The sequence below is a fragment of the Vigna unguiculata genome, chromosome 1, assembly GCF_037176805.1.
Source record: "Vigna unguiculata cultivar grain cowpea cultivar isolate G323 ecotype 2 chromosome 1, ASM3717680v1, whole genome shotgun sequence".
Taxonomy (NCBI): Eukaryota; Viridiplantae; Streptophyta; class Magnoliopsida; order Fabales; family Fabaceae; genus Vigna; species Vigna unguiculata.
The window spans coordinates 25,518,112-25,544,022 of record NC_140792.1 but is presented as its reverse complement, the minus strand read 5'-3'; the positions used below and the strand labels follow the sequence as shown (position 1 = coordinate 25,544,022).

At 30.3% G+C, this 25,911-nt stretch overlaps 2 protein-coding genes across 6 annotated transcripts; one reads left to right on the top strand and one right to left on the bottom strand.

Annotated features, from left to right (window-relative positions):
• The first annotated feature begins 1,891 nt into the window (after positions 1 to 1,891).
• Positions 1,892 to 14,386, top strand: LOC114175879 (phytyl ester synthase 2, chloroplastic-like). Of its 5 annotated transcripts, XM_085670698.1 has the most exons (15): positions 1,892 to 1,956; positions 2,077 to 2,434; positions 7,676 to 7,727; positions 7,872 to 7,927; positions 8,100 to 8,258; positions 8,607 to 8,711; positions 9,497 to 9,591; positions 9,931 to 10,052; positions 10,773 to 10,887; positions 11,005 to 11,138; positions 11,231 to 11,597; positions 11,783 to 11,896; positions 12,849 to 12,934; positions 13,589 to 13,698; positions 13,778 to 14,385. In XM_085670698.1, exons 2-15 carry the CDS (start codon positions 2,134 to 2,136, stop codon positions 13,966 to 13,968), a joined length of 2,007 nt encoding a protein of 668 aa, XP_085526824.1. In that variant the 5' UTR covers positions 1,892 to 1,956; positions 2,077 to 2,133; the 3' UTR covers positions 13,969 to 14,385. The 5 variants fall into 5 exon arrangements, with proteins under 5 accessions (XP_085526824.1, XP_085526836.1, XP_085526821.1 ...); XM_085670710.1 differs by lacking the exon at positions 1,892 to 1,956 and having other exon boundaries at positions 2,031 to 2,434; positions 13,601 to 13,698; positions 13,778 to 14,386; XM_085670695.1 differs by lacking the exon at positions 1,892 to 1,956 and having other exon boundaries at positions 2,031 to 2,434.
• Positions 14,387 to 19,431: 5,045 nt separating this feature from the next.
• LOC114189519 (uncharacterized) lies at positions 19,432 to 19,959 on the bottom strand. Its single transcript, XM_028078111.1, has one exon. It carries the CDS (start codon positions 19,957 to 19,959, stop codon positions 19,432 to 19,434), a length of 528 nt encoding a protein of 175 aa, XP_027933912.1.
• Between the last annotated feature and the right edge of the window lie 5,952 nt (positions 19,960 to 25,911).

Below are 25,911 nucleotides of genomic sequence, written 5' to 3'. Positions count from 1 at the left end.
GTTGGTAAAATTCGTTAATAAATTATGTTTCACTAACGGATTTTTTTGTTAGTAAATGTTATTTTATCAAAGGATTTTTTTTTCATCAGTAGAATTCTATCGATAATGTGAAATTTTTTTTTTGTAGTGTTAAGCGTTGATCAAAAGTAAAAGAAATTGATAAGAGGTGATCATAATCGTCCAATCATGATTGTAATCAATGATCCAAAATGTTATCATAATAGTCTGATAATGATCTTAATTGTTGACCGAAATAGAAGAAATTAAAGAGACGATCATAATTGCGAGGGCAAGGAGAGTTGTCGTCCCCACAAATGACGCCACACAAGTCTGGTAGCACATCTTTTTCATCATAATATCATATATATTTAAATGTTGACATTTTATTTTAATGCTTATTTCGTAGGGATCTCATACTCGAATCCTAATGCTTATTAGACCATTTTGGACCTGACAATAATAATGATTTGAGCCGGGTAGATACAATTATAATAATAATAATAATTATTATTATTATTATAATTATAATTATAATAAAAGTTAAATGCGTTTTTAGTCCTTAAACTTAGACAAAAAATTAGAATTAGTATTTGTGTTAAACTTTGATAAATTTTGGTTCTCAAATTTTAAAAATAAATTAATATAGTCTTTTTAACGTGTTGACATTAATTCTTTTGTACTTCTTAAATGATATTTTAACTTAACATTTGAGTTGAAATGTCTCAAAATAATATTAACTATATGACGCATCTAAAATTTTAATACAATTGATTTAAAGGACTATATTTATTATTTTTAAAGTTTGAAACTAAAATATATAAAATTTAAAACATAAATAAATTAAATTCAAGTTTATGAATTAAAATCATATTCAACTTTTATTATAATAATAATAATTATTATTATAATAATAATAATAATTATTATTATTATTATAATAATAATAATAATAATTATTATTATTATTATTATTATTATTATTACAATGACAATAATAATAAAAGTTCCACGTTTTTTCTGCCAAAATGTCTACCTCTGTCATGGTTAAGATACGGACATTTAATGTAAAAAACCCTACCGTCTATCTATCCAATTTGGTCTAAAATCATACAAAATAATTTCATTTGTATTCTTCATATTTTGCACTTTTAGTCAAATACACAACTCTTCCAATATCACATCCACCCAGCAAGAGGAATTTTTCCTATGGTTTTGTTATGAAAAATAGATTCTTAATCAACGACTGGCCGTTTAAAAACTTTTAACTGTTATGTATGTCAACATGGTTTAACTGTTATTTACGTGTATTATGATTTTCTTTTAGTCTTTGAGGTCAGCATACCTCAACGTAGGCTTATCTATTCTTACTCAAATAAACTTTCGATTACATAAAATTATTTATTACTTTTTATAATTTAGTTTTAATATTTATATTATTATAATTTTTTGTTTAAATGTTGACACTAAAAAAGTACAGATTCTTGACATTTCCTTTTTAATAATATGTTTCTTACTGTAATTTATTTTTATAAAAAAAATTATTTAATCAACGTTTAAAGCAGACAAAAATGTGATACACAAATCTCATATCAAAGATGGAAATAATTTTTAATTTAGAAATAAAGATAAATATAATTAAATTTGGTGTCACCGTTTCCAATTTCCCGACAGCCACCAAACTCGGGTAAATTTGGTAGAAATGAATTCACTTGTGTAAATGAATTTTCTAATGATAGATAATACTCCATAGTTTTCTTCAAATGTAAAATAACTTAAGATGAATCGATGAGAAAAATAGAAAATATTATTTTTTAATTGGTTTTGGATTGGTGTAGAAAAAATGCAGAGGCATATGTAAAACGTTTTCTTTTTTTAAATTTGTAGATAATAGTGGGGAGATTATACTAAGAAAGAAGGGTTCCTTGCTGGTGGTGTCAATTATTCAACAGTTTCATGGTAGTGTAATTTAATAAATTTGACTTCCTTTTTTCAGATTATCGTTCTCTATATATAAATAATAGAGTCCTCATTTGTTGTTAGACTCACCAACTATTCATTTTCTAATTTGCTTTTCAGTTACCTTAGTTACTTCCTCCAACCTTCTCATATATATATTTCGAATCTTCCACCGGCATGGCAGCCACCACAGCCTTTCTCTTTCCCGCCGCGCCCTTCCGCTGTCATCCGCCGTCGCCGGTCGGAAAACTGAACTCTTACCGAACTTCAGTTATGACTACGCGGGTCGCGACGACGGCTGAGATGAAGCGCGCAGAAGAGAAGAAAGAGAAGGAAAAGGTATGGACGAATGGTTGGAAGGAATATTTGGAGCAATCGAAGGAGTTGATCGTACCGGACGGTGGACCGCCGCGGTGGTTTTCGCCGTTGGAGTGCGCTTGGCGTTTGGATAATTCTCCTCTACTGCTCTTTTTGCCGGGTCAGTATTTTCTTCCTTATCATTTTATTTGCCTTTTAGTTAATTTATGTATTTAAATAAATTGATTAATTTAATTAATTGACATTAAATTTATGTATAAATTTATATTTTAGTATAAAATTTAATTATTTCCTTTTTTGCTATTTCCATTTAATTGCGCTAATTATGTAAAAAGTAATAATTAAATAATTTGTAATTATCTTTTATTTTGTTCTATTTTTTTTTGGTTATTTATATGGATGATAAAAATTATTGATGTATTGTTTAACTATCATTCAATGCTGCATAAAAAGAAAAGCTATTATGGAGTACACATAAGCTCAAATAATACCGTTAAGGAATACACAAGCTCAAATGGTAACGGGTGTTTTTTTCCAGAAGTGTCGCGCACTCGGACGGAAAACAAATTGAAAGACTGAAAACGAAATTTAATACAGGAGAATAAAGTTCGTAATTCAGTTTTCCACCCTCCATAGAAAAAGATTTTAAAAAAAGTATAATAATCAATAATAATTTTAGTGTTAAGTAAATAATAATAATAAAATATGTATGAGTCATAGTAATAATAATAATAATAAATATTTTTTTTTGCTAATTATATATACATACACACACATATATATATATATATATATAACAAAGTAATAAATAAAAAATAAATCAAACTAAATTAATTTAATATTTTATTAATATATTATTTTATATTATAAAAATAATTAATTAAAAAGCAATAAATGTTATTTTAAAGTAAAAAATTACTTAATTTATTTTTTTTAAACTAATTAATATAGTGTGGTATTAAAATAAATAATCAAGACAAAAATATTAAATATTAAATAAAATCAATTAGTTAATTAATTTAAATTTTGATATTTTTTAAAGTAATTTATTTCAAATATTATTATTTTGAAATATAAATTTATTATTTACTCAAATTTGATAATAATTTTTAATTTTGAATATATTTTAACTTTGATTAATATTTTAAAAGTTAATTTTCTATCAAAGTAGTTTTGATGATTTATTTTATATATTATTTTATGAATATATATTAAAATGTTTATTTTATTACATCAAATACTGAATTTTACTAGTTTTATTTTATTTCTAATTTTTTTCAGTGTAAACAATCTCATTTTCCCTGTAATATAAAAATCGCTAAATGTTTGAAATGGTAGTTGCTTACTAGTAATTTATGGAAATAAAATTCTATACAATTCATAATTTATTACTATTAAAAATTTATTAAAAGTTTACTAAACTAGTGGTATTTTATATGCATGTCATCTATTTTTTCTATGTCTTAACTATTTTTTGTTTTGATAAAATTTAGAATATTCTTTTACGCGTATAATGCAAATACCTGACGCAAATATAATAGCTTGAAAAACCTACATTTTGTAAGATACTTTATTAAAACTAAATTTAAAACTTAAGTTAATATATAATTACAAAAGCGAAGATTTTCTAAAAAAATATGTAAATATTTCAAAAATAATGTAGCACAATAAAATTGACATAAAATAAAATAAATTTTCATAAATGATCCTGTATTGGAAACCTTAAGTTTAGATATTGTTTGTCGTTTGACTTTTGTGAAATACTGATATCCTTAATCTCTTTTTCATTTCGATTCCTTTCTTTGTTTTGTTCTTCTTATCTTTCATTTATCAAACCTTTCAATTACTCTTTCCTTTACTAAAAATAGCAATACAGCCAATTTATCATTACTCTATTTTCAAGAACTCATTTTTGGCATTTTCCTAAGAGAGAGCGTGACCCCTTATATTATTTTCACATAATTTTTTGTGCTCTTTTGAGAAATTCTATTATAATGTAATAATGTATTACTTATCATTTAAATATTCTTAATTAATTAAAATATTTTACTAAAAAATAATAAATACTCCAAATTAATAACATTAAATTTAATCTTAATCCCATTTGAAAATATAAATATTAAGAAATATTAAAACTCCTCATATGCTACCCTAGTCAATCCCTTCCTCTTCTTCCATCCAACTTACGCTGGCATACAACTCACACCTAATTCGTTCTTCAATAATAGATTATTTGATGTCTTCAGAAGAAAGGAAAGATCCCTTTCTCAAACAAATAAAAAAGAATTTTTCGTTCTGGATATTTTAAAAATTTTCACAGTAACAAATAAAAGTTTTCCTTAATTATTACGTGAGATATTAAGTTAGAAAGACATTTTAGGATGGGTTCCGAACATTTTAAACAAAATTTTATTTGTCCTTTTAGTTTTCTGTAAACAAATGGAATATAGAAGATTGAATGAAAAATAATCAGTGAAGGAAAAAAGAAATAACACAAAGGTTGGCTGTCTCTGACGGGGAGTAGTGAGCCCATGTTACTCACATGAATTGTTAAAATGATTAAGTTCAATTTGATTTAGTTTTTTATAAACTGAAAATTTTGTAACTTGATTCAATCTATATCACATGTTCACTAGTAAAAAAATATTTTACAACAATAATTACATCAGTTATAAATGAAAATACAGTGAAATAAATGGATAAATATTACATTTGGACTGAGAATTTTGTGATTTTTTTAAAATAAATTTTAAAGCTTACAACCATCTTTAATGGTAGAATTAGGAATGGATACAAATGTATCAACTTATTTCTTGTGATTGATCGCTCAAAAATGGACTGAAACATAAAAGCGTCCTTATCTACATTGAAAAAGAATGTTGAAATTCTCACTTTGTCTTATAACTTCTTACATTCCGTACAATTCTTCTACCTCTATTTATTTCATAAAGAGATCTCTGAAATGAAAAATTACATTAAGTTCATTCTAAACTGAATAGAAAGAGACAAAATATTTGATGGGATATGGGCAGTAACACCTGTATTCTATCTATTTATGCTCGTGAATTAATTTTAAAAGAGTTACTTCTTCATCTATTTTTTTTTATTTTAATTTAACTGTTCAAAAACAACTTACTTTTATGGTTAGATTAAAAAATAAAATAAATTTTTAGGACGAAAGTTAAATCTTTCAAAATTGTTTTAGATTTTTTTTTTATAATTACTAATTTGGTATCGTAAGTTTTTTGTTAAGTTCAATTTGATCCCCATATTTTTTGTTGGTTCAATTTAGTACCTCAATTATTTAAAAGGATTTAATTTAGTCATCTCCGTTAAGGTAGAGTTAACACCGTGTTCGTACAGGATATGTGTCAAGTCGTGAAACTTTTTACTTTTTTTAATATTTCTTTAGTTTTTAATTTTATTTTTTCTAAAAAATTATAATCTGTCACGTGTCATGTAACTGTCGTGCCACATGGCAATTTACAGTCATCATGACATGTGGCAGTGATAAAACTTGTTTTTAGTTTAGTCCTCTATTTTAAATTTTTGGTTTAATTTAGTACCCTATTTTAAAAATGATCCAATTTTATTCTTTTCAATTTGAATTTGAGATTAAATTAGTAAATAAACTTAATTACAATTTATATACATGTTACAATAATTTTTTTTAATATCATCAAACCACTTTACCTAAATATTCAAATTATTTTATTTTTTATATTTTTACCTTTATAATTTTTTACACATAAAAATAAAATAATTTGAATATTTAGGTGTAGTGATTTGATGCATAAATTCAAAACAGTAATTTGAATATGTATATATAAGTTATAATTAAACTTATTTACTAATTTGGTGTCAAATTTTGAAAGGAAAAAATTGGATCATTTTAAAAAAAATTAAGTACTAAATTGAACAAAAAATTTTATTAGAGGACAAAATTCAAAACAAATTTTACTACTGTCATGTATCATGACGGTAAATTGTCACGTGGCACGACAATAACCTGACACATGGCAGATTATAAATTTTTAGAAAAAATTTAAATTAAAAAAAAATAAAAAGAATTAAAATTATAAAATTTCATAACTTGATATGTGTCTGATGTTAACTCTAACTTAATATAGAAACCAAATTGAAGCATTTTAAATAATTGAGGTACTAAATTGAATCAATCAAAAATTACAAGTACCAAATTAAACTAAACTAAAAAATTAGAGAATCAAATAAGTAATTATATTTTTTTATGCAAATTTAGGATGAAAGGAACTTCCCTTTTTCTGTTTTTCATATAATTTGGGTAAGTTTGTCTCGCTATAAAGTGACATCATGTTCACGTTCATTTTCATGACATGGACCAATGCGAGGGACAAAAGAAAAGAAAGATATACTTTCGAGAATGAAATATGTCATTACCGCAGCTTGCATCTATCTCCTATAAATTGATAATCGTGATTTTTTAAATTTATTTTATTAATTCTAAAAATTTGAGTGATAGTGCATAATATTTTCAGGATTCAATTTATCGTTTACTCATTACATTAAGAAGTGAAATGAAGTAAACTAACGATTTCATTTCAAATCTATTTATATTAGATAAATAATTTGATCATGGTATTATTTAAATTTTCCTAATATTGGTCTCTCTATCAAAGAGGTAGAAAATCGAAAGAAAAAACTGCATAATATACAAAGTTTGGGTTAGGTTTTTTTTTTTCTTAATAAATATTACAGTGATGCAATTTTTTTATAAGCTAGTCAATTGAAACTTTATTTTCAATTAATTCGGATTTCAGGTGTAGGATATTTATTTCAAATTTGGATTGTTTTTAAAACTTTTGGTACTATCTTCTTCCGAGCTTTCCAAATACACCAAAAACAGTATTGATTTTGATGTTTTAAAATGTATTAAAAAAATTTAATACATCAATTTTAATATATTTTGAAAATTTAATAGAAGGACATCATAAAAAAAAGTCGGTAAAGAATATTAAGTCATTTATTACCTATAATTGTAGTCCTGTTTTTTCTTGAATTTTAGGCCTTAAGTTTATATTTATTTTGTCACGTTTCCTTTTTTGTTTGTTTTCACAACGTACTTTCGTTGACTCATTCCCTGTGTTTTCAATTCTGTTCGTAGCTATAATGTGTGTTTGGTAGCAAGTTTTCAGTCTTTTAAATGTGCATTCAACTCAAAAGATACAAAGGATTATGCTTATCACTCTCACCGACGAATTTCCAAAACATAGCAACAGACTTTGATATCTATGTGTTGATTTTTTTGTTACACGTCTATGCGTGATATCTATGTCACGTTTATATATCTTAACTCTTTCGACCTCTTAGTTTGATAGCTCTGCCTAAACATTTTATAAATTTTTCGTTCTAAATTTTACAGGGATCGATGGCGTGGGACTTGGACTTATTTTGCAACATCAGAAACTGGGGAGGTTTGTGTTCATTTAATGTGAAGGCCAAATTACAATATTTTAAAAATGCACTTTTTAGGCAACGAAATGAATTTGAAAGCAAAAGTTATCTTCGTATTGATTTTGTGAGAAATACTATTTTTGTTGTTTTTTTCTTGAATGAAGGATTTTTGATACGTGGTGCTTGCATATCCCAGTAGCAGACCGGACACCATTTCCAGGTACTTTTTCCCCCTGCACCTAGTTACACTATTCCATGCTCATGTTAAACTCTGTCACCAACCATTAATTTATTTTGTTGTTTTTCCTCTGCTACCTTTTCAGAAAATTTATGTAATCTTTCAATGATGTATTCCAGCATAATTTATTAATTGGTATATTTCCCTCTCGCAGACCTTGTGAAAATAGTCGAGGTAACAGTAAGGTCGGAATATCAACGTTCACGAAACAGGCCCATATATCTTGTTGGAGAATCTTTAGGAGCATGCCTTGCACTCGCTGTTGCAGCACTTAACCCTGATATTGATTTTGTATTAATTTTGGCAAACCCAGGTAACCTTTAGTAATGTAGATAACATTTATTCTCTTCGTTGTTCCAGAAATTCAGCACCATAAAAATGACTGAAAGTAAGAGTTTAGCTTCACAGAATTTCCAGTAGCCACTGGGCACTACCATTTCACTGTTATATATGTATACTGATGAAATGGACCACACATCAAGTAGAAGTCAAGATTTAATATATATATTCTTGGTTTGACCTTGACTTTAGGAAATGAGTTCCTTGGTTAGAGCTTTGAATGACATGTAGTATACAATATTCAAGTTGATTCTCTGTAACTGCATATGATTTAAAGATGGACAAAACCTGATGTCACCTTCCTCCCCACCCAATTTGGCAGCTACTTCGTTCAGCAGGTCCCACTTGCAGCTTCTAACACCATTATTGGAAGCTTTGCCTCATTCACTCTCTCCTGGTTTGCATGACATTCTCAAATTGACCGAAGGTTTGTGTATCTTGCTCTGAAGTGAAGGCTAAGCTTTTTTTTTTCCTTTTTCTAAGAACTTGTTTCTAATAAAGATCCATAGCATATATCTTTGGGTTTATATTCCACCTTAAGAGCTCTTTGGTGTCTTGAATTACTTTTTCATGATTATTCAAGCCAAAATAAACTATTTGTGTTTGGTTCATCTTATTTTATTATTCAAATGATACCTTATTTTTTGCAGCTGAACTTTTGTAAAATAAGCTACTGTTCCCTCTGATGAAAACTCTCGTAACCTGCGCTGTGTATAAGGGATTAGATACTTTAAATAAAAGGGCCACTCTTGAAACGTAAAACCTGATACTGGGTAGACTTTTATACCAAATGTCAGTCTCATTAGTGAGTGACGGTTGCTTAGTCAATTGTAGGTTTCTGGTTTTTTCAGTTTTTTAAATCATGGACATGTATTCCTTTCTTTTAATTCATTAATTTGAAATGTTTATAGATGTCATATAGTTTACAAATCGTTCATTTGATTATGAGTTGTTATATAAATGTCTTGTGGATATATCTCATTTTCTTCCTTGACAACATAAATGTTTCACACCTTTGCTGGATAGTATATGATTCTTTTTGTCATTTAAAAGGTGACTAGTGAAACAAGAGTCTCCATTTTTTGTTGTTTTTGCTTATCTACAACTGAATATTCATGAAGTATAAATTTTTTTTAGTTAATTAGAATATTAGATCAGCAGGTACTTTAACTTCAATGTTATAGGGGCTTATGCTAAATTTTCTGCTTCAAGGGCTGGCGTTGGATAGTGTGGTGCAAGGGCTGCCCCTACAAACTACAGCTAGAGTGCTAGTAAAGGATTTTACAACTTTCTTATTATCTCTGCCGGTAAGGTTCAATTATCACTTCAGTTAAAAAAATGGAGACATTTATATTGGAACAATAGTGTGTGATCTTTTCTTCATGATTTTTAATATGTGAAGCATTTTGTATGAAAATTAATGATAATGCAAGGGCATTTTCCAGAAGAATAAATTGAAAATTGGATACCGTATTTTCTCTTCTTTCTTGTAACCAAAACTTCATAAAAGTGAGAATATGCTGGAATTTGAAGTAAATTGATTGACTTGACTGAAGTTTGTTTACTTTGGACTTTTTATTTTTAGTTTGAGCTTTATCCCTAATTTACTTTCAATATTGAAAATGTAATCTTTATTCAACTCTCAGATTCTTGCCGAGATATTACCAAAAGAAACACTTCTGTGGAAACTAAAGATGCTTAAGTCAGCTTCTGCTTATGCCAATTCACGACTTTATTCAATCCAAGCTCAGACTTTGATACTTTGCAGGTTCATTTCTTTGACATTGTACATCTTATTATGTTAAAATACTGAATCATAAGTTCTTTGTTAAATTTTAGCTTTCTGCTAGAAGTGAAGTATCTTACACTTAGACTTTGTTGGAAAATTATTATTGAATCTTTCCGGTATATTACAGTATAGTTCTGCATCAAAAATCTTTCTCACAATATTTACACAAGTGTATCTCGTTATGATCAACACTAGGACAAGTAAGAAGTACTTATAGTTTGAAATGTTTCCATTCAAGAAAATGTACCAATACGAAAGGAATCACACTCCAGGGAGAAATTGTTGTAAATCCAACTTAGTCAAAGTTTCACGTCTAATAAAGATGAAAAAATTGAGTAAGTTATAAGAAAAAAGATCTATTGATTCATTGTTTAAAGTTTTTGGTTGGAGGTAATCTCACTTCTTAATGCAAATTAGACTCATATCTTATTAGTACCGTGTAATTCAATAAATTCGCTCGAAAATATACAAACGGAAATAAAATCTTAATTGGTAGTAGAAGTACTTGCATTTTAACCGAAAACAAAATTATATAATGATGAAACTAGTGGAATTTCCCATTCCTGACAGCAATTCCTTTTATGTTGTACATTAACTTAAAAATTTTATAATGAATTCCCAGCGTGGATTGTAAGTAAATCCCATTGCATACTTTTCAATTGTATGAAGTGAAACTTACTTTGTTATTTGCCCTTGTAGTGGAAAGGATGAGCTACTACCTAGTCAGCAGGAAGGTGAAAGACTACTCAAGTTACTGCCTAACTCTAAATGCGAGCTTCGTAAATTTGATGGCAGTGGCCATTTCCTATTCTTGGTATGTCATTCTCCATTTCAACCTTTTTGAATGGATCCCTGGCATTGTGTTTGAATTCAGGCATGGATCATCAATTGGAAGAAAAAACCCTAATATGGTGCCTCTATCCACAAGTAGCAGGAAGGAAGCATTGACCTGGTAACCATAATCAAGGGAACTTCACACTACCGCCGTGGCAAACATCACGATTATTTATCTGATTTTATTCCCCCAACGCCTGATGAGGTGAGAAAAGTAATAGAATCATTCAGGTAAATACAATTGGGTTAATTTGATCATATATATATTGATAAACTGATACTAGTTATACCAATGACACCTTTTTCACTTGTAATGGTCACAGTTTGTATAACCTTGTGGCAAGTGTGATGCTCTCAACAATGGAGGATGGGACGGTTGTAAAAGGCCTTGCTGGAATTCCTTCAGAGGGGCCTGTTTTGTTTGTTGGCGACCACATGCTGTTGGGATTAGACACAATTCCCCTGTTGTGTAGACTTTTTTCTGAAAGAAATATCATTGTTAGAGCGATGGCACATCCCTTGTTTTTTGTGAGATCTAAAAAAGGAAAATTGCCAGATATATCTTATTTTGATCATCTCAGAATCATGGGTGCTGTCCCTGTAGGACCAACCAACATCTTCAAGCTTTTTTCTTCCAACTCTCATGTCCTGCTATATCCTGGAGGAATACGCGAGGCTTTTCATAGGAAGGTAAATCCAAATCACTATTGCATACTATGATTTATGAACTTCATACTAAACTTATATTGCATATTCTCCATAACCTCACTTTATCTGTCTCTGTGTTTATGCTCTGAAATATCTTGCATTTTTTGAAAGAGTGTCATTATATTTTTTGGACTTACTTACAGTCTTCAGCATTGTAATAATATCAGGGTGAAGAGTACAAATTGTTCTGGCCCGAACAATCCGAGTTTGTAAGGATGGCAGCAAGATTTGGAGCCAAAATTGTTCCTTTTGGTGTAGTTGGAGAAGATGACCTTGGTAAAGTAAGTTTTGGTGTTTTTCTGAATCAATCATTTCCTTTATGAATTCATTGTACCTTTTTATCGAAAGCATTAATTCTATTAAACTTATAATTTTTACATACTTTTGTCTATGAACTTTGGGGTTTAATTTTGGTTCGCTGATTGAAATGCTTGAAGCCTTTTTTTTTTCTTCACTACTTTTGAAGCCTTTGGACCTCTTTAATTAATCCTTATACATTTGTAATTTGGTTTCCACACATAAACTTATTAAATCAATTTCTACATTTGAAAACAAGTTTAGCTTTTGTTGTCATGGCTAGTTTTTAACAATTTTATGTTGACAGTTAAAAGTTTAAACATTTTTAAGTTAGATGTAGGGTATATTTAATTCAGTTACGATTCTTCATTTAGTCTCTTAGAATAAAAAATGTACATGAATAAAAACTAAATTAAGGGTATTTTACACATTAAGGACTAAACTAAAAATTCATCATATTTGTATAGAATAAACCAGGAATGTATTATATGAATAGAGATCAAATTAAAATGCTTAAAAGGTTAACATAGGATTGTTAGCATGATGATGTCATGATAATAAAGACTAAAATAAAAATGCTTAAACGGTTAATCGTCAACATAGGATTGCTATAGATAATGTTATGACAACAGAGAAAAAATATAACGTTTGTACATGTAAAAAAGGACTTAAAAAGGTTTACATTAAGAAACCAAAACACGTATAAAGATTAAATTATGTGTTTAAGCAAAAACTATTGAATTGTTCTAATATTTATAAATTGCGTGCTTTCATATTTTCTGTAGATGTTATATAGAGGTTACTTATGACTCTAAATCCCTCTTATATATTTTCTTAATATATGAAAACGTCCATAATTGAATTTAATTGTCCCATGATATGTAGATGCTCGATTTAGATTTAGAATAACAGATTATATCACATTGGTCTTTTCAGGTTGTTTTTGATTATGATGACTTGGTGAAGATTCCTTACTTTAGGTCTGAAATAGAAAGCCTCACAGAAGAGGCTCCACAATTGAGGTATATCTTGTGTTTTTTATTTTAAACCAAATTATGAAATATATCACATTTTTATTGTTTATTGAGTTTTTTTATTATTTATTTGTTAGGACTTCGAAATACATTAATTGAATATTTTATAATATATTAAATATTGTTTGAGATATCTTGTAGGTTAGAATAAATACAATTTATTTTATTAAGTCAATTTGTAGGTTTGAATTAAGTTTAAACATGGTATCTTAATATATTAATATTAGAACTATAAAAGTCTATTTTTGTTGAGATTTAAGTTTATCATGTCACTAGCTATCAAATTCCTTTATTCTTAAACTTATTATGGTATATAAGTAAGAACAAATCTCATCTTATTAAATCAATTTTGTAATGTTAAATTAAGTTTAAACTTATTTTAATAATTATTAACATAAAATACTTTAAAAAATAAAAGTAAAACAACTCAACTTTTTAAGATTGGATTATACTTAAATCTACTACCTTAATAAATATTAAAATAAAAATATTTTCAAAGGACAACAGATAGAAAAACACAAAATCCTTGATAAATATTAAAATAAATAGATTTAAAAACAACACAGAAAAATTGAGCAAAAATTCATATTTTATGTATATTTTGTATATTTGTGCATATGCATGATTATATTGGAAATGTAGGAGTGGTGTTAGTGGTGAGGTGGGAAATCAACAAGTGCATTTGCCTTTGATTTTGCCGAAAGTTCCAGGCCGGTTCTACTATTATTTTGGAAAACCATTGGAAACGAAAGGTATATGCCCAATTTGGAATGCACATAAAATGTGGTGTTAGATTACTATTTTTCCTTTAATAGAGATATTTTTTGACAGGAAGGGAACAAGAACTGCAAAAGAAGGAGAAATCTCAAGAGTTTTATTTGCATGTGAAGTCTGAGGTTGAGAGATGTATTGCTTACTTAAAAGAAAAAAGGGAAATGGACCCCTACAGAGCCCTAGGGCATCGACTATTATACCAGGCCACTAATGGTTTTCATTCCAAAATTCCAACATTTGAAATTTGATTTTTTACACACAAAACAAGCTAATTTATTATTCATATTATAGCTGAAATTTGATTTTGTCAAAGAAATTTAATTCAGTGGCTTTTGATCAAGAACTTGCAAGGAAACTTGGAAGCAGTTAAATTCTTTGTTTTAATTGAAGAATTGGAAATTGGTTGAAGTATATCTACACGTGGCAGCAGGGTGATGATTTGGCACCAAAATTCCTTTGTTTAATTGATTTGATGTAATCCAAGCAAATCCACACGTGTTTATTTGATGTTCGTTGTTTTGAATTTTGATTCAAGCAGCTGATTCATACACGGAAGCAAGCACGAGGCAACATTCTATTCAACCACCACTCTATCAATGCCTTTGAATTAAATCAAAGCCACCATTGAATTTCTAAGTGGGACACACATAATAAATACTTAAATTTGAAGTTTATTTTAGTAAATAACTTTGGTATAAAAACGTTATATTTTGAATTGAACATTTTACTATATTTTTTTTTTATCTTTGATCTTTTTATACTTTATCTTTTTAATTGTTCACTAAAAAATTGTTAAAAATGGTTAAGTCGTTTTTAATCTTTCGGTAAGTCTTCATCAATTATTCACTTTAAGTCGTTTTTAACCTTTACCAATGTGTGTGATAGTGATATGAGTTATAACGATTATAAAATAACTTAATTTATAAGCGTGGATAAGATAAGTACAATTAGTACGAAGAATTGATCGTTACGCGATTTCAACCATCATGCAGTCACGGTGACGAGGACGTGCTTAGTTATACATATAAGAAAACAACCTTCCGGAAAGGAAATATATTTCAGTTTCTAGAAAAGTTTATAACTATATAAAAATAATTCCCTTTTTTCACATATTTATTTTTTAATATATCTTTTCACTTATATATGTAAACTTCTTTATTTATTTTCTTTTGTCTTATCTTATTATCACAAGAGAAATTAGTTTAAAAAATATTTAATATAGAAATGTGCATAAAAGACTGAAATAGTCTAAACTATAATATATGTATAGAGAAAAACATTATATATTGATGATTTCACAAGAATAATGTTACTGTAAAACCTAAACTAACGAAGTGGTTTTTAAAACATACGATGTATATTGAAAAATACAATCATATATACGATAACATATATTTTAGAGAAGTCTCTTGGAGAAAGAAAATCAAGAATTGATGTAGTTTGACAAACTTTGAAGAGATCTTAACAACTATTAAAGGTTGATGATTTAGTTGAAATCCAAAATGTTCAATGAAGTGGTAACACTTTCAGAACTCCCATTCAACCTAAGGCGTGTGATACTATTGAGAGGGAGTTGACTATGTTCAAGCAAGAAGATAATTATATTATTCCTATCGGTAGAGAATATTTACGCTATAACTTAATTTGAAATAAAGAAGTTATGAGAACATGCCTTCATGTCCACGATGTAGTTGTAGTGTTGTATTTGATGACACAACAAAGATACTCTTCGATTAAAGCCACGCTTAAGCCCAAAACAAGAACTAGTGACATTATATAAGTGTTAAGTATTAGTCTTTAAGTTTTGATATGAAATTCAAATTTATTCATGTTCGAGATTTTGATATATTTTAGTCCTAAACTTAAAACATAAATAAATATAGTCATTTTAACCTAATTACGTTAAATTATTTTGATGTGTCGAACGTGTTTTCCAGTTGACATTGAAGTGAAAATGTGTCAAAAGTATAAACAACTCAAATGCTAGCATGAAATGCATTTGGCAGGTCAAAAAAATGTATCATAATTTGGTTAATAAAAGGACTATAGATCAATTCATCTTAAAATTTTGGGGATCAAAATATATCAAAGTTCTGGATAAGAAACAATTTCAATTTAGAGTCAAAGTTCAGGAATTAAAAACATATTTAACCCTTATTATAATATTAAAGGGAAGCAAATTATTTAATCATATCCAAGAACAAGGGGAAAATATGCACCTTATTCAAATGTACCAATTGTAAAATGAGTCAACAAAATTCCTCGATGCTAATGTCTTTACTCGACAACTGAGGGGGTAGGGCTTATTTTGAAGGAACTCATTGACGAATACCACTTCTTCATATTTGTTCAAATTCTAACAAGTTCATTATGTTTTGGGTTCTTAGATCAGGGGTTATGTCCAAAATCCAATGGATAAGATTTCAAAGAATGACGAAAATTGAAATGGATTTTTTCTTAAAACAAATCATAGATTTACTCATCTAGATTGGTTTGGCTCGTGATTGAACACGAATGGTGTTCTTCTTTGAAGCTTTAGTTGGTTCTGAATTTTTTGTAACATTTTAGCACTATATAGTATGGTCTCTCTTCTTCTTCTTCTATTGTTTCTTCTTATGTTGCTACTTAAAATGTCTTATATAGGCTCCAAAGAAAATAGTTGTTGTAAAACTATTTATGCGTGTTGAGCAACTTGTGCTTTTTTTTGGTTTCTTTCTTTCATATGAAGAGCTTGATATTGGTAAATGCATTTAGTGCACTTCAAGCAACAATAATTAACTTTTCTTCAACACCCGAATCGTGGGATGTACTTATATTGTTCTTTATTTGTCTAAATTGTAATGTCTTACTATGTAAACAATACTTTCATATTGAACAATGATATTTTGACTACTAAATTTTGACAACTTTTTCTTACAACATAAAATGTCATCTTTTAAGTGGTTTTTGAATATTGAGAATGAGAAAAATGAAAAATGAAAAACCACTTAGAAAATGATACCTAAGATTGTAAGAAAAAGTTATCAAAATTTAGTAGTCAAAAAATCATTTTCGTTCCCGATTATGTATCACTTAATTCATCGAATTGTTGAAGAAAAATAACTTTTATTTTTTATCAAAATATATATCCTTTTATGTTACTTGTCCTTTGTCTAACATATCTTTCTTGACATACGAAAGTGATAGACATTCCCTATAATAGAATAAGCATTTTATGCATTTTCATTTAGTACAAAGTTAGCTTAATTCTATATGATGATTATTTAAACATATTTGTGTAATATTAAACATAAATTAAGATTGTACAAAGTTATATCATTTATTAGACGAAATACTAGATGAAATACTTACGTCTTACAAAATTTGTTCTTGAGATTAATTATCGTTTTTCAAATGAAGTATTATCATATTTTTATGTTTAGTTGTTTTCGACGCTTCATTAAAATCATGTTTGACTTTTTCTCTAATACTGATAATAAAACACAAAAATCAGTAAGTAAACTAAAAAATAAAATAAAAAGAAGGGACAAGAAATTGATGCTACATGGTCATAAAGCTCTTCGGTGCTAGAGAACACAATCAATCATGTGAGTTTGGTTTAGGCTGCAAATTATGTTTTGTTGGAATGTAAAATTATGTAAGAGCATCATTTTTTTCATAATTGTTTGTATAAGGGTTAGAACACCCTTAAGTACTCTTTTTAATTTAATTTAATTATTTGTTGATAGAAAAAAAAGAACACAATCAATCAAACTTCTGCATCGGAGAATAAATCTTTTGTCCTAATCAACCAAATTTATCTCCATGGTACCAGCTAAAAATCTTCTTTAGTTGTTCTTCTAATTAGAACAGTTTCTTGAAAGCATATTTAACCAGAATCAGTTTAAAGTTTATGACTATTTCTCCAATATTCGAGTGGCGTTTTGGTCTCAAAATCAGGTTCTGATGAGAAAAAAACACAATTTATTAATTCTCATATGGTCATCTCATCAAACACTTCATAAACAACTTTAATGTAATATTTTATCACAACGATGCAATTATTTAAATAGAAAACACGAATTGAGAAAGGTTGTTTTTGAAAATGTTTTACTACTATTAACCTAATTTATGATGAATTTATTATTTTATGTTTTAAAATAATTAAAGATTGATTTTAGGTTTTTTTTTGTAATGTAATTTTGGTAAATCGATTAGTAAAATACATTATTCTTCCATGTTTCTTAAACAGTACATGAACTATCTTTTTTTTTCTGTAAAATGTTATTAAAACAAAGTTGATGGAAAAAATGCACTTAAAAAAAACTTAAATATTTTAAAATAATTATTTAAAATGTATTTTAGTTCATTTATTATATATATATATATATATATATATATATATATATATATATATATATATATATATATATATATATATATATATACTTTGAATTGATTGGTACATTTTTAATTTTTTTTTCTTTTTACCGAGTGTATCCTTTAAAAGATGTATTAACCATTTTTGTTATGATGTTGAGGTGAGGGGCTAGAGGGAAACTAATTTTATGTTTCTTTTGGTGATCGTAATATGTTATTATTACAACAGTCCATGAATTACATTAACGTTTGGTTATTATTGGCACGTGTAGTAAGTTTTTTACTTTTGTAAGAAGCATGTGATTGATGGTTTAATTTTTGTTGAATAAGAAGAATGTAAGAAAAATTTGGAATGGGTTAAGTGTGGAAAAGCTAGAGTGTGTCGTTTAGAAATGGTTTGAGAAAATGGTGGTGTGGTAGGTATAGATAGATAGATAGATAGATAGCTTGATAATAATTTGGCTAGATGAAGGAACTACATTGACAAGGTCCCTCGCAAGGCTTTATGAATAATAATTGCACAAAGAAAACACCAAGGTCTCATCAAACTCTCTTTTTGAGTAGGAATCCACTTTACTCGATCTCAAACCATTTCTCACCCATCTCATGCCTTTCACTTCCCCCTTTCAGCTTATCAACAAAACCCAACCCTCTCCTCTTACCATTTTTTTTTTCCAAAAGGGAAATTACGAGAAACGATAACTATTACACCACACAACAAACGAGGACACATTCATTATTTCACCCAAGTACTCACATATCTATTCTCACCTTAACTCACTCCAATCCCTTCAAAATCAATCACCAAAAATAAATCATGTACCCGCGATTACTCAACAGATTCATGCTTCATCACATTACAGTACTACTCATTCTCCATCATTTTATACTACTTTCTTTTACCTACAAAAAAACAATGCAAAATTGCTTTTCGTTTTTCTTTTCTTCCACGTATTTAACGTCATAAAAAAGCTTGTCCGAATTTTAAATATAGAGAAAATAAGAAACCACGGCAAAGAAGATAAGGGAAAAAAAAATGAAACTAACCTAAAATTTAAGAAAACGTGAGAAAGTTCATATAAATAAGGGATATCAGTTATACTAAAACATTAGTAGCTTGAGATTTTGGACTGAACCTAGCTAGCACTTCATAATTACTAAACCAAACCACATCACAAATTCCGTTCTCATCAGCCCTAACAAAAAGAAAGAAAAAAAAAGGGGGGGGGGGAAGAGAAAGAGACCCTTCCACTTCCGTAACACATAGTAATGAAGAAATGAAAACGTTTGTAACCTTTTTAAGAAAACAAAGTAACGACGTTAACGTGGAGCTCAACGAATGAGCGTGTTGTTCACAAGCGGAGAGTGAGGTCGAGGTTGACGTGGTCGGAGGCGTCGACATTGTGGGAAAGGACCTGCTGTTGTTGGGGTACGGTGGAAGACGCGGCGTGGAACGGAACGGGGAGGGTGGCGGCGGTCACGTAAGGGTGGGTGGCTTGGAACTGCAGGGGCTCCACATCGAGCCAGTAGGGAGGGTGGAAGAAGAGCCCGGTGGAGGGCTCCAGTGGCTCCAGCATGGGCCTGGGCCTGGGCTCGCTTTGCTTGAGGGCAGGCTCCAGCGGCAGCGGGGGCGGCGGGAGAAGCCCGTTGGTTTGCCTCCTCGCGGCTGCTCGCTCCAGCTTGTGTGCGTTTTGGTGGCCGCCGAGGGCTTGCGAGGTGTAGAACTTGCGGTGGCAGAAATGGCATTGGAAGGTGCGTGTGGTGGCTGCGGTGGTAGGGGTGGTAGTGTTGGCAGTGGTGGAAGGTGGTGGCAGTGGTCTCTTTACACCACCGTTTGTGGGCTGCTTGAGGAACTCGTACATGGCCGTTGGGTCTGCCATTGCAATGTTTATGCGTGGTAGTGAGAGTGAACAATGTGAACAGAGAATAGAATGAATGGTTTATATAATGTGAAGAGGAGGGAAGGGTTTATTGTTGTTGTAAGTTTTGGTTTGTATGTGAAGCAACCTTCTTTTCTCAGGGTTGGGCCAATATGATTGGTTTGCATATCAAATGACCGATTTGCCTACCCTCTATGGATTATATCCTTCCGACAATGTTTCCCACCTTAAATTTTTAGTTTTTTTTTTTTTAACATCATTTGGAGAAAAATAAGTTTATTTAAATAGGGGTTAACAAAAAAAAAACATAATGATTAAGTTTATGATAACGTGTTTTACACGTGGTATGAGTGTTGAATAGTTGAAGCAAAAATATATATACGTAGTGATATGAGGTTTTGAGATGCAAAAAATGGCCGCGAAAGATGGGTTTTGTAACAGGGTAATGTTAGTTGCAACGTTATGGAGATTGGAGAAAAGAAAAAAATAAAGGGAGTTAGTTTTATTATAAACGAAAATAGTTGTTGTAGTATTAGTAATGCGTTGTTATTTAGGAGAGTGAGTTTGTTTATTGTATTTTGATGGAAAAGGAGGGCAGTGTGGGAAGAAGAAAAAAATGGTAAGAGGAATCAAAGGACGTGACGTGAGTGATATGCAGAAAAGGACAAGAAGTGGGAGCACTTAGTAGAGTAGGAGCAGGGTGGTGTCTCTGGGTGAGTGTGAGGAATGAGATGAGAGATTCTGACATCGCACACACATAGACACACCCCGCAACTCGCTTTTCTCTCAACATGTCACCCTCTCATTATTCGACACCTCACCAATACGGTTAGGCCATGAGGCACGTATGAGAGAGACTCCTTCGACTAAACTAAACCCAACCCAACCATTATTATTTCAAACAAGGGGAAGAAGGAATATTGTTTCATGTATGGGGGAATGGTGAGAGATGGATGAATAATGACAAGGACATTTGATTAGATGATGAAAGCGATTGAGGGTTTTACGGTGCACGCACTGGGTTTCTTTCATGCCATGCCATGCCACGCCACATTCTCACGTTTCATGTTCCTTCGCTTACCCTAATGGGTTCGTTCTATGATGTTAAGCCTCCAAATTCTCTCTCTTCAGCTGTGAAATCGCGTGATGTCTACAATAACGGCATCATGCAGGTTTTTGTGGTCATATGAAATTTGGCTGTCACGTTTTCTTTAACTAGCTAGCTACCACTCACTCAGATAAGACACACATATCTAGCTTATCTCTATCTGATGCATTAATTATGATCTGCGTTTGCCTTCTTTCGTCTCTCCTTCTTCTCATCTACTTTTTCTTAACTCATTTCAAGTTAATTATGATCTACTTTTTTTTTTATATATATACGTGACTAATTATTCCCTTTCTACAACTTAATGATTGTGAGTTAATAACATCAAACCAAAACAATAAAATAGGATAAACATTTTTTCATTACTTAACTAAACAATCCAAAAGTAAACAGAAATGGTATCTTTATTTACGATGCATACAATAAACCTTTTTAATTTTATATACTTTGATAATAAATATATAATTTTTATACATAATATCTCTATTTATATATATATATATATATATATATATATATATATATATATATGTGTGTGTGTGTGTGTGTGTGTGTACTGGTTTAATTGTTAAAGTATTAGCAAGTACCAAAATGTTCTTCTTTACTGATTTGTACATCTCAAGGGGATAAATTTCTAACGATCTGTTAAAAGTTAGTTTTTTATACAAAAACATACTATAACCTCAATAGAAACATGAGTATACACGAAATACATTAAATAATTATAAATAACATCTTTATATTTATTCTTGTCGCATTTTTGTATATTTTATTTGAATCTATCTCTTGTTTTATTTCGTACGGTTTATGTTTGTCTCTTTACTCCACTCTCCAGATATATACACTCTAGAAAAGTGACAATGGTTTTCCATTATTGTTGGAGCACACCAACTTCACCTAAACTCAAGTTTCCATTCTCCTAAAGGAATAAAGATTATAACTTAATTGTTTATTACTATATATGAACTGTGGTAAAGTTTTTTGGTACCTTATAATTTGATTTCATTATGGATAAAATAAATATTCTGAAACAAAACCCATATTTGTTTATTTTCTTTTAATTATAAGTATCCACGCCTTTTTGTGCTATTTGCCGTCAATTTGTGACGTCAATGCAACAATGGCACGCGACACCAAAATATCTCCCATTTCCTTCCAATGCAATAAAATAAATAGTCATGTAAGGCTTATTGTCTTGAAAAACTTAATTTTAATTATAAATAATAATCAAATTTGATTATTATGTAAAAATGATAATAAATTGAATAATGATATTACGGTTATAAATTATTACCAGAAAGAAATATTGAGTGTACCACTCGATGTTGATATAATATTATCTCTTATATGATATTTTTTGGGGTTAATTGCTTGAATAATATTAGGATATTGAATATATTAGATAAAATATAAATAAGATATTAAAATTTTTGGATGAAATTAATTGAGATTTATTAAAGTAAAACTATTAAAATATTATAAATAGGTTGACACTAGCGAAGTCAACATTGTTCATTTACTATTTATTTATACTTATTTATTGCATATCTATTATGTATATCTATTATGTGTTACTGATTTAAGTGTCAGAGTGTCTTTGCAAGCACACCATCGCATCCCGATCACTAAATTGGGGGTAGACATCTCAAAAACTACAAACAAAGATAAATAAGTACAAATCAAGTTAAGGAGGATGTGTTAGTCTTGTAAGGACATCTTGATCCTTGTAAAAACATTTGTCACCTTCTATGAGACCAAGTTGGAATTTGAAAATCATATGGTATATACAAGAGAAATCGCTAACATGAGAACATTTGAGATGACATTACTCATTGAACTCTTGAAGGAGTTGTTCGAACTTAAGAAATGGAAAAATGAAAAGATTAACACCCAGACAGAGAAAAACACTCAGATGAGGAGGAAGTTAGTCCAAACATCAAACAACAACTATGACAAGGTGGGTGGAGAGGTGTCAAGTTATTCTAGACCATACCAATCTAAACTACATCAATACACCCAAAGGAAAAAGGTTGAAAACATCTAAAGAATGGTCTTGTTAAAGAAAAATGGAAACTATTTTGCCACTAAATTCAAAGACTCTTGTTAAAGAAAAATTCAAGAGACCTATGATTTTGACTAAGTGTTTAATCCAACAAAGCATAAAACATGAAGAATTCACATCTAATAGAAGTTGAGCAGAAAAACTAGATCATGAAAAAGATGCAAGTGCTTCATTTGACAGACGATAAAACACTGAGCAAAATTTTCATTTCATCTAATAACGTCGATGATAATTAGATGAAAAGTGCAAACACACATAAACATAGAAAGAATATTCTTGAAGCTTAATTTTGTGTTGTAGGGAATTTCTTTACCATTTGTTGCCAAGAAGATCTACACTAAAAACAACAACATACACATATCTCTTGAGGACCCAACTAAAGTTGTTTTGTGACCAATTATCCTATCACACAAGCATATTTCAACTTTGGTTCAGTTGTCTACATAGTACGGTGTGTAAGTTTAAGGATGTTGGTTAATGAAGAGAAAAGTAATTTTATAACATCCCGATTAGATATTACTAATTTAAATAATTTTAATATATAATAAAATAAAACTACTTTTATTATACTGTCTTTCCCAAGACGTGGGAAAATTAAAAATATTTATTAAACTTGTATAATTAAAATCCATAATTTCCATTAATCATTACAAATTCATAAACCAATCGAAATACTTTTTACAAAAAAAAGAAAAACATAAAAGAAAACACTCAAATAAAACTCCATAAAAGTTTTTCCAAATATAGCCCCTCTCCGGCTCTATGCTTCACCAACACCACCTGCAATATCATTTGCTCCTATGTAATGAATTACACGATCATCGCCAAACACAAGCAGACAGGGTGAGCTAATATATAAACATATACATATTTAATCATAAGTCAGTGTACACACACACACACACTCATCAAAGAAAACTTCGTCCCCTGATTCCATAACGCATGACCACCACCATGTGTTATCCGCGTTCTACATCTTCCGATGAGGACCTTAAGAAATCATTTGCTGCCACAAGCCACAACTCGTGGTTCCACCATTTACAAGCCACAACTTGTAGAAACACATGCGGGAAAACAGGCTATAGACCACATTTCGTAACACTAGGTGAACTTCCCAATATGAACCATAATTCGTACTCTCGACACAAGATTGGCAACATCACTGGCCACAACCTGTGGCTACTCAATCAAGTGAAGACCATCCATACGAGCCACAACTCGCACACTCACACTAATACCATCCGCCATTCCGAGCCACAACTCAAGGAATACTATGTTTTTACCCTCCATCCTGAGCCACAACTCAAGTGATGTTATTTCGAGCCACAACTTAAAGAATGCTCCAACAAAGTCCATCCTTAAGGTATTCATCCAAAGCCTTTGAAGATAACTTAACCCCTTTTGAGGACTACAACCCTTAGACCCCATCATTTACATATTCCTCTGGACGCCTCTTGATTATACACCCTTTGATGATTACATTGGTCGATATTTGCTGCCACAATTGCCTACTCGCCCCTTCGACTACGGGTCACCACCTATAGTCCACACATGGGAATGATCTTGTTACGAACTACAATCCGCAACACCAAGTGGAGCTCCTCAATACAAATCACAATTCGTATTTGTCTTAAGACTACCAAACTCGTCAGCTAACACCGAGGAGGGCAATTTTTCGAGACCCATCAGTACGAGCCAAGATCTCGCACACTTCACTGAACTTCCAAAACCACCAGGCTACAACCTCGAGTGGTCACGTGTTACCCCAATACAAGCTCCACTCGTAACTGTGCCCCTAGCAAATCATCGCCTTAAGACCTCCACCCAAAATTATGATTTGGTGTTTTGTCCATGCAATCTAACTCTACACTCGAAACCACCTGACGCTTCACACACGTCGCTAGAAGAAAACTGGTTCCAGACGCCTAGCAAAAACCACACACCGCCAAGCGCCAAATGCCTTCCAGTACCTCTGCCAAACCAGTTCCGCCTAGTAGAACCACACCTTCCGCCAGGCGCCACGCGATTCCAGTGCCCATTGCCACTATTTTGGGTTCTTATCGCCTTGCGACTTGTCCCGTGTCACTAGGCGCCATACTAGTAGCGCTAGTGCTACTAGTTTTTGGCACTTTGGGCAGGTTCTATTAAACCTCAATCACTCAACACACAATTCATAGCACGATTACGAGTATCTAGTCATAATCATACGACGGGATCACAATTCACACATTCAAGGTTTGACAATTGAGATCATGCCTCTATTCAATTAAGATGCAATCCATTATACAGTCATTATTTTACCAAATACACATACTACCTTTAACTTAAACCAACATCCAAATTTGCACACAACTTGACAGTATACAACAGGCACTATAAAACTTCACAGTCGCAAAAAGCATTACTCTCCTACTCTTTTGAGTCCCAATCATCACATGATCATAATATTTAAATTTAATTACATACATATGTTTCCTTCCCCCACCCTCTGTCCAATTAACCAATATTATTATGCACCAATATTTAAAGATAACCCACCCATGGACACCCAACACAAAATAAAAACCCAATGCCCACTACATTGATAGTCGCCTGGTGATAGTTCATGTATCGCTAGGCGGTACATGTAATTCTAGAAAAATCCTAGATTTTCCCTACACTGTGTGAACCCTAAAGTCTAAATCATTCATTCAAGCACGCATTTTAGCAGACTTTTAATGTTCCGACAATACATAGAGTTCATGCTTAACCTAATACCAATCAATTTCATGGACAAAACACC